Source organism: Branchiostoma belcheri, unplaced genomic scaffold (genome assembly GCF_001625305.1).
Source record: "Branchiostoma belcheri isolate BF01 breed outbred unplaced genomic scaffold, Haploidv18h27 scaffold9, whole genome shotgun sequence".
Lineage (NCBI taxonomy): Eukaryota > Metazoa > Chordata > Leptocardii > Amphioxiformes > Branchiostomatidae > Branchiostoma > Branchiostoma belcheri.
The window spans coordinates 5198396-5208955 of NW_017804575.1; the positions used below are offsets into that span (position 1 = coordinate 5198396).

General features: G+C 39.4%; 1 protein-coding gene across 1 annotated transcript in view; it reads right to left on the reverse strand.

Annotated features, from left to right (window-relative positions):
- LOC109487723 (sphingolipid delta(4)-desaturase DES1-like) overlaps positions 1 to 3009 on the reverse strand; it is an 8147-nt gene extending 5138 nt beyond the window's left edge. Inside the window, 4 exon segments of the mRNA XM_019791776.1 lie at positions 1188 to 1298; positions 1301 to 1408; positions 2447 to 2550; positions 2928 to 3009. Coding sequence (XP_019647335.1) covers positions 1188 to 1298; positions 1301 to 1408; positions 2447 to 2550; positions 2928 to 3009 — 405 coding nt within the window.
- Positions 3010 to 10560: the final 7551 nt, after the last annotated feature.

Consider the following 10560-nt stretch of genomic DNA (forward strand, 5'->3'; position numbering starts at 1 on the left):
TCACCATGGTGACTGGTGGTTGGTTACATAATGTTGCAATTTTATGGTCTGTTCTGCTCCTGTCACCATATACTAGTAGTACATGTATGTGTTTGGGTAAGAATTAACAGAGCAGACCATGTCCGAAGGTAAACATTATGCTTTTGCTTTGCAAATGTTACTTCTCTAGTTTGTAAGTGTAATACTATTGGTGTTACCAATAGAACTAGCCATCATCATCACTCTTAGTACCAATGGTCGAGTGGTCAGGTTAGCAGACACAGGATTGAGAGGCCACAGGTACGATTCCTGGTTGTGTCCTTGTGAAAGGCACTTTTTGACTTTCTTCGTGACACCATCATTGCTAACTATGATCTCAGCATCATGTCAATTTTCAAATGTTTCTTTCAGTCCTCAAAGTTTGCCTGTATTTGGCTCAGTTTCTGAGTTTAACCTCTCTCATATCTACGGCACCAGTTTACCTTATATTTCTGCATCCTTGTACGTAAAAAGGAGACATTGGCTTGTTGATCAAATTTTGAACCAAAAAACTAATATCTTCTAAATTTCAGCACTAAGGGAGTGCTACATACTATACATTTGGAATTGACATTTTTTGGTGTTTGAAACTTTGATCCTGAACAAAGAAAATGGAACTCAGGACAATGTGTCATTTCTCCCTTTGAATGATCATATTCACCAGTTTCCCATTCCCAGGATGCAGTGCGAAAACAGGGGTCTAAACCCCATTTGCCTAGAACAGGAAGGCATAGAACAATCCTGTTGACGTTAAACAGCTTTTTGTCAGTGTGTTTTGAGCTGTTGGGGCATTTTATGCTCAACGTTAAATAAATTACTATGGGTTGTATCTGACAAGAAATAGAGAATTAATTTTGGAATATGTGGTTTGTAACGTTATAGTGGTAACGCTATACTGATGCTGTAACGTTACAAACCACAATGTTCCAATGTTAGAAAAGAACACAAAAACTTCATTCTCTATTTGTTGTCAGATTCGACCCATCGTACATTTGTACTTTAGTTAATGTTGAGCATAAAATGCCCCAACCACTGAAAAACAAGCTGTTTAACGTCACCAGGATCATTCCAATGCCTTCCTGTCCTATGCAAATGAGGTTTAGAGCCCTGTTTTCGCATTGCATCCAGGAGATGGGAAACTGGTGAATGAAAGAATGCAGGGCTCTTACCTGGTACCTGTGATGCTCTAGATGGTACTTCTTAAAGGAGATGGAGATGGGCACGGCAATGATGACGTTTCCCACGATGCCCAGGATACGGTTGTGAAGCGGCCGGGAGGTGACCAAAAGGCCAGGTTATGTGAAATTTCGTGGATGGCCGTCATCATGGCATGGTTGATGACGCCGCCAAAACAATACGCCAAGAGGATGATCACCGGCCACGGTGCATCCTGCCATGCAAATTAAGAAGGTAAGAACTTCTGGTTTGTTTTTTTTTCTGATAAAAATCCAAAACCAGCTAGAATCTATACATGTTCATTAACTCTTTAATAACAAAGATTATTCACAATCTGGTTTGTTGGGATATTAATTGCAGCTTAACATACATACAATAAGTTATCTTATCATAGAACAAGTTTTGGCTTTATTAGGGCAAAGGTCAGTAATCAGCGCAGGCGCAGAGAGCCCAGTTGTAGAGATGGAAATGTAATGTAGAGTGTAAAGAAGTCTTTTTCTAGGGAAATGTTGTTGTTTTGGACTTGGATGTTATAGGCAAGGGTTGTAGTATTTTCATTTTGGTGAAAAATGGACTTGCAGCCATGTTTGTGTTGTCTGGCTGGCTGGAGAAGATATAGGTTTACACGCGGTCATCAGCTGTTCAGAGGGGTCAGAGGTCACTTCTCAATGTTCGGCTAGGATTCTCACATGGTTTAGGTGCGTAGGATTTTTTTTTTCATTTTTTTTGGCCTACCCTGCCAATGTATGTTCTTCGAGGTCTAAAACTCAGGTATATGAATTTTGACCACGTTGTTTTGACATAATTCCCGTATATTAACATAGGAAAGCCCTATTACTGTGCTGTGCCCATTATACGTTTAGATGTAGTAGTCACTTTATAGAATTCACCCATGACTTGGGAATGGAACAATATGAATTATGATGAGGGAAATCTAATACAGCCTTGGCTAAAAATAAACACTGATTCACTGAGTATGTTTCTGCAAGACTCTTGCACATACATGTATACGATACATGGACCTGTATCTTCAAGCTAATTCACAATCATTGATGGTGATCCTGTTGCTGGGAATGGATTGATTGATTGATTGATTGATTGATTGATTGATTGATTGATTGATTGATTGATTGATTGATTGATTGATTGATTGATTGATTGATTGATTGGTTGATTGATTGATTGATTGATTTATTGATTGATTGATCGATTGATTGATTGATCGATTGATTGATTGGGAAAAAAACCTTACCTGTACAAAGTAGCAGGCTATGAGCTGTAGGGTGAGCATGAAGCCCACCTTGTACACCATGTTGGAGTCATGCCCAAACAGTTCTTTCATCTGTGGGTACTTTGCTGTAACAGAAAAACAATATAATACCATTAGGTCATCATCATTAAGATCATAAATGTCGCTAAGCTAAAGTGAGCAGATTTTCATGCTACCTGTTAGGGTGTCTGTTGATTTCTGCTAGAGATTCACAAGCTTTCGACTTATACACTTACAAGTGTGGAGAGGACAGGCTTTTTTAGTTTTTAGTTAGAGTCAAACTAGGAGTTGTGATGTAGCCATGTTAGCTAGAACTTAGGGCAACAGTCAGGTTATATGAATATTTGTTTTCTGACCCCAGTGCAAAAATAATCCATTTTTTCCCACCAAAATAGTGTGGAACTTGATCCTAAATTACAGGTGTGTTATTAATTCATAGCTTATAGATAACATGTGAACTGACCTAGAATGAGCTTCCTGCGACTGGCGTGTGGTTCTTCGTTGTAAGTCCACTCGAAATCGTCTCTTGACACCGAGGAGCCCATGATGCTTCCTTGATTAAACTTTGATAAAGCTGGTAACATAAACAGCGCTAGTGTTCTATTATAAGAGGGCCTGCAAGCCCTTTTCGTAAGGCGTAATCAGGCCTTTTTAGCCTTCGTAATCCGTAGGCGGCCGTCCAAAATCATCGTAATTCGTAATCGGTACATTAGCCGTAACGCGTAATTGGTCGTTTATATTCTCCGTAAAGCGTAATTAGTTACTTTTATGCAACGTAAATCGTAATCCATGAGATCATAAGAGCGTAGGCTGATTTCAAAATGGTCCAATCCACAACCAAAATTTAGGTCTCAAAATGCTGGAAATAGCGTTTCAGAGGGTTAAAATTCAAATTCCTGGGGGGGCATGCCCCGGACCCCCCTAGCAGGCTCGCGCCTGCGGCGCTCGCAGACGGACGCCTTCGGCGCCCGAAATCTTGCCCCCCAATCTAAATTTCAAATCTCGGTGTTTGAGTAGTGATATTGCCCCCGTTCTGGCAGGTGACGTGAGTTAGGCCACGACTAGGAAGCCAGTATCCACAGCATAATTTTATAATATTTATAAATGTTTCTTCCTCTATCGCCATGGCTCAGTGGTTATGAAAAGGTTAATCGTCACCTACAATTATGGCGCGCTCAGAACTCGCTGATCGGCTTCACCTATCGCCCGGTGCCTTCGGCAGCCACCGGTTCGAACCCGCCATTTCGGGTGATTTTGGCACCCGCCAGAACTTGTCCTCACTCCAAAAAAACTCCTGGGTCTACCGCATATGCGCTTATCAACACAAAGTCAATAGTTTTGACGTAGAACTATTATTTGCTGTGTTTTAGACGGTCGGGAATCCTCATGATTTAACGTAATTCGTAATCAGCTCTGAGAATTTAACGTAATTCGTAATCGGCGGCGAAAATTTGGCGTAATTCGTAATCAATACCCCCCCTTGCAGGCCCTCTTATAAAACCGCAAAGTTCTTCTCTCATTAACCCGAGTCGTTGGAAGTGGAACTGACCATACGAACTGAAAGGCTCCATTTCTGAGGTAACTTATGTACAGATTTACAGGTAATTTCAAATTATAGTGTAGGCACTACACTAACCACGGCGAGCCGCCAGCTAACAGGGCGATACGGACACAGACACAGCGCTCTGAAGGACGTCGTCCTTTGAGTCGTCCTTCATAGTAACACTTCAAAAAGCTTGTTGGTCGAAAAGAGCACAATATGTAAACACATCGATTTGTCTCGTGCCACCCTAAACTTGTTGACATGCGAACCTTTCATACCATGCAGGCCAACCGGTCTTCTAAGGCGGCCCGCATGCCCTTTTTCGTAGAGCGTTATCGGTCGTTTTTATTCTACGTAGAGCGTAGACGGACCACTCTAACTCAACGTAGAGCGTAATTGGTACATTTTGTGTAGAGCGTATTCGCCGTTTTAATTCTATGCAGAGCGTTGTAGCCACTTGGAATTTATCGTGAAGCGTAATTGAGAAATTTCCTGAATTCATCGTAATACGTAGCCAGCTCTCAAAATTTAGCGTAGAGCATAGTCGGGACCCCCCACCCCTACCCCATGCAGGCCCCCTTCTAATGGTCACAAACATGTAGAAACTTACCTGCGTGTGTTGAAATTCCTTATCGCCACACGTAACTAAGGAATGTTGCTACAACGGAATTCGTGTTGCTTCCAATATTCTAGAATTTTGAATACTAGAACAAATTAGAGTTTGAGGCAACAATACTGGTAACGCAATAATGGTGACTAGTAAGATATAAGATTAGATAAGATAAGATAAGAAATCCTGTCGAGCGAGTTCTTCACTCAACCTTGGAGCGACGGCCTCTCTGTTGACCGCGGACCACAGAAAAGATTTTGTGAGGTGTATATTGTCATGATAGATTCGGTGAGTGGGTAGTAAAGATGAGTGGGGAATCTGTGGGAAACAATGTCTGAGCATTTTTAGAGGGACGGGGTTGAATCGTCGTTTGTCTGCCATCTTTCTTATGACACACAAAAACCCCGAACGGTTATCTACGTCACCTACGGGCAAAAACAAATACTATAATAACAACACTTATAATTAGCATTTCTTTATCTGATGAAGGAACAGAGAAATGTCAGGTGTCGCGGATTGATCACGCACATTAAGTTGTCTTTATTATTAAAATGTTTTAGGTTTAGAAGTTTTAAGACACACGTTATCATATATCTGACATTTCAGACGGACATCATCGACCTTTTGAATTGTGGCAAGTTGCTATTGCCTGGGGCCAAATGAGGATACAGGGGTGAGGTTACTGTATAAGGCCATGTTGATTTGATTATATGGATGACATCCTACGGGAACCCCAAAATTGATGCGCGCGTGCGAATAAAAAAAAAGTTTTGCAAAAAAAAAAAAGTTACTTTCATTATGAAATCTACGTGGTCATGAGGGTTGAGCAAATGACACAGAATATGGTTTGGCGAATAATCTAGTCTTCAAGTTCATTTCTTTACAATTTCGTCTTTTTTCGTTTGATTTTGGCATTCTACGACATTGGTATAGTTTTTATTAATTTTTTTTGTAACTTGTGGTATATTTTTGCTCATTTTGCAACTGTTTTGTACGAGTTACAGTATGGTTGAAAACTTCTTTTTTTTTTGGAAACGGCCGAAAATTCATGCGCGCGCGGATGTCATCCATATAATCAAATCAACATGGCCTAAGGTCAGCTGTTGAAAAGATTAACATTTCTCTCCCCAGATATAATACATTTGCGAAGCTCATCCCTAAAATAAGCTTAATAGCGGTAGTCTTGTTTCTTATTTTAACGGGGGAAACTGTCAAAAGATCGAGGGAACGCAAACCGATATCGGCGCATGCGCACTTCTGGGTGCATAACACCAAAATTTCTCGACAATTGTATAAAAATGACCACTCATTTGTCGCCTTCGGTAGCGTGTACATGGTAGTGCGATCATATCGTGCCAAAGTCAGCGTCAAACGTCAGAAAATCCCTGTAAAACTAGAATTTTGTAAGTAAAGCTATCGAGATTCAAAGTGCTTGTTCTTGCATCTCTGTTCTCAATTACATAGCTGCTTCATAATTCATTTATTTGAGAATCTTCCAGTTTTGCACTGGGGTAAGTTTGGGCGGGAGATGGACTGAAATATGCCGTATTTGCTCCCAAGCAGATGTCGGCCTTTCTAGTATCAACTAGTAATGGCCATTACCGTGGTAGTTTTGGACATATGCTGAAAATATTTACACTGAGGTGAAATATGTATAAATCAGCTTTGTCTAGCGTTACCTTTACGAATGTCCCGGAATCGAAGGTTTAAACAAGGCTAAATAAAATTATTTAACACTTTTGTCACGAACAGTAACTTTGTACATCAACGACATTTTACATGCTGTCACATCACGCGATATTTTTACAACCTCTTTTGAAATAGGGCTATGTTTTTTATGGCTTCACCACTATGGTTCTACATGTTCCAACAGCAGAAGGCGTTTGAAGATTCCATTGATGCATGAGGGTATAGACTATTGGAACACTTCACATTTTGGACAGGGGTGTTTAAGGAGCAATCCATTTGTACGGGAGGGGGGATAGGTCTAATTTTGGTATGGGGGATGTGGTGAAGCCATTTGCTGCATTTGCTCTCGAGCAAATGTCGGCCTTTCTAGTCTCACGACGTATCCAACTGTCAAATGACTAAAATTGTGTAGCCTTGCTACACAGGCGCGAGTGGTGCTTTAGACGCCCGCTTGTTGCTATGGCCTTGCTACCTCTTTAGACGTCTAACAAACGAGGCTATACAACATGACTAGACCAGCATAACTTTATAGCATATTTCTTTCTTTATTTATTTATTGGCAATGACAACGGATCGATACACAGGTTAATATTAATAAATATACCTGGAAGATTCCCATTTTGTATCCTCAAATCAAATAATGCATCGCCCCCGATGATCTCTTTATGTACTAGAGTGGGCTGTCCTTTTTCGAAATCATTCAGCATTTCTTCTTTTTTTTTAATTTCAGTACGTGACCGTTGTTTCTTCTAGACAAAGAAGATAAAAGACTAGTCATTTCGGTGGTATCTCAAGTGGACGTAACGTTTCTCGACTCCCACACTACTTATCTTCCATGAGATGCTGCAATGCTTAGAAGCGCCCCCTATCAATCGTCTATCTCAACACAGTCAACGGTCAAGTCCTAATGATATTGATAACCTCTTATACATGTAGTCAACAACACAAAAATGAATGACACCTTCACTCACTTGATAACTCAGTTAATTCATTTAATGCTGAAATAAAGCATGCCTATGTACTCTCTGTGTATATTAAAGCAAAAGGCTTTCATGTGGACAAACCATAAACACATACATGTAAAACTCGTTTATAGGACACACCAATGTTGTATTTCCTTCTACATTTTGGCAATGCCTCAGAGGCATAGCCTTTTCATACACTCACGTGAAATGAACAAAATCAAATTCACAAATATCAATTAGCTTTGCTCACTCAACTTAGTTGCACCATCTTACAGAGTTACATTACAATCTATATGTAAAACTGTTAACATATTTTTGGAACAAATATAGTCTTACATTCTAGGGGGATGCAAAAGTTTATCTTTTGTATTGGAACAAAAGTATTTACTAAAAACCCTAAATATACCATCTACCAGTCCCCACCAAATGCCCACATGGGGTTTTCAAAGTTCTTTGGCAAAGTATAATTTTGAGGTCACTCTATGTGCATGGCCTAAATGTGGCGTCATCTATTCAACATACATGTTTGTAAATATAACATGTGAACTTCTTCCTGGAAAGAATCCATTATTTTGCAGACATGAAAAGTACTTTAAAATACAACACTAGTATTTCAAAATAAAAAATATTGACTTGCAGCTTTTGTTTATTTATTTATTTATTCCAATTAACCACATACATATGTACATGGAGGGCATGGTGGAACAAGTGCACCTTTTCAAGGCCACAATGCCCACAAATAAATAAACAATGTGCATAAGAAATACAAAACAGTGATACTGTATATACATGACAAGGCTCTCAATGACAATGACAAAAACCTCCATTGTGTCTTCATCACAATAATATCCAGATGTTTCAGAATTATTGTATGCTAGCTGCATGGTCGGATCCATTTGTTACTGGCATACTCCATTCAAAAACCATGCAAGTTAAAAATTTTACATCCCTTTGAATGCTTGATATTTTGTAGCATTATACTTGAGGTATGCAACATGCCTGTATTATGCTACATATTTCTGAATAAAAAAATGATATTTTCCTCTGGCTTGGCACATAATTCGATTATCTTTTCTATACCACTCTTTCCTTCCAAAATACTATGGTATAACATTACCTTAGGTATTAACTTTACATTTCATCTTTCAAAAAATTTAACTTTTAAACATACTAGTAGTTTTATCTCAGATGAAAAGTTATGCAAATCTTTATTCTTGTTAAAGAAATGAGGAACTATGGCCCCCCTCAGGTGCATCATTCTAGGTGGAAAAGAAATGTAATAATAACAATAATGATTATATGTGAAAAAGCAATGTTTCTGTATGTATATATGTTCCTTGGTACTGAAGTAAAATGTTCGATATTTGCATATTTTTTAGGTAGGTAGCTTAGCCAGAGATGCAAATTATGAAAATTAGGACTTGAAAATTAATAAGGAAATTCTAGAGTTCAATGAGGAAATTCTATAACTTCAATGTTTTCGATTATAAAATTTCATTCCATGCGACACAAAATTTAGAGCAGGCATTAACAGGTGCTAATTATGTATATAAGGGCGTACTTTGCATAATTAATTCCTTATTCGTAATACAGGTTAAGATAATTACAGACTTATTTCCGTAATCAATGAAAGGAGATGAAACAAGAAATTTACAAAAACTGTTGATCATATGTATTTGCAAAATATAAAATTTCACGGAGGATTGTCGCCAATGGACACTTGTCTGGTATCATAGTTGTGCAACAGATAATTGTGTAAAAATGTATTGTAAGACCCCAAAGACACCCCCCCCCAGTGGAATAGGACAGTCCAGTGACCTACAGAGGTCACCTCGGGGAACCTGTTGAAACTGGATGAGTCTACCACAAGTACACCACTAGTACTGCAAGGACACCACTCGTCTCCTCTCTTCATTTCCTAAACCCTAAGGTGGGGACACGGCAAGGAATGGCTCGTTACAGTATCATTGAAGTATGTCGGGGCAAGCCCGTTAATATCAGTACTCTCCAAACACAGGTTTAGGCTTCGGCTTTTTTACCGGTGCTTTGAGATTAAAGATCAGTAAAGATCAAAGCCAGCCGCAGAGCAGGTGAGGAACTTCCGGTCGTGTTTATAATAATGCTCCGGCGCCCCATCCAGACGCTTTTGGTCTGGTTGGCCTTTGGGAACCTCGTGGTCCGGGCGGCCCTTTGGAACCTCGTGGTCCGGGCGGCCCAGCAGGCCCGGGTAGCCCAGGGACTCCCGCCTGACCATCCATTCCATTAGGACCAGCCGGCCCAGTGGGTCCTTTTTCTCCAGTTGGCCCCATGGGTCCTTTTTCTCCCGGAGGTCCAGGTGGCCCTTAAGAAGTAGTCAAGATGATCTCCTTTAGTTTATATATAATTATCTAACCTACCCTCAGCAATGATATAGATTCAAGATTCCTGTTTTTGTGAAATTGTCAACATGATCCGAAGTTCGACTGTTAAAAGCTTAATTACCTGCCGCCTTGCTTATCTCATGAAGACGCTGCTCCAGTTCGGCACTTCGGTTCCACTGACCGTCCAACTCACGTTTCAGGGCGTCAACAGCAGTAGTCATTTCCTGAAGACGACAGTAAGCGCATGCAGAAATGTAAAACAAAGTACAGGAAAAAGACAAGTTATATACTGTGTCTGGCAGTTATTGGGATTGATACTTTATTAATCCATAAGCCTGACGCAAGTAAATGTGATGCTTACGAATATTAGAGTCATATTTTCATATTTACATATATAATACATATAAAACTGGTTTTAATGCTTTGAATCTTTAAAAAAAATGTAGCCAGGATGCAGAAACGTAAATGATAGGAAAGGAAAAAGACAATTTTGATTTTGATTCAGTTAGTTCTTGAAAAACCTGGATACTTGAATACTCCATGAGCCTGACGCAAGTAAATGTAATTGTTACGAACATCAGACTTATATTTTCATATTTAGATATGATTTATATATCAAACAGGTATGAATGCTTTGAATCTTTGAAAAATGCAGCTTTTGATATCATAATAGAATATTGCGCTGGGCTCTTCATGTAAAGATTAAACGGTTTCATAACACTGCTGTAAGTCTGCGGAACACTTTTGATTCTCTCTTGTACGTTATTGAAAAAGGCTGAAAAAAAGCATAATAGTCTGACCAACACCTTTTTTCTGGGAAAAGTAAGGTTTTTGATGGGGAGGGGTTAAGAAGAAAAAGAACAGAAATGATACCAACAAGATTCCCAACAAAACACTAGTAATTACCGCTTTGTGATTGATCATCGTCT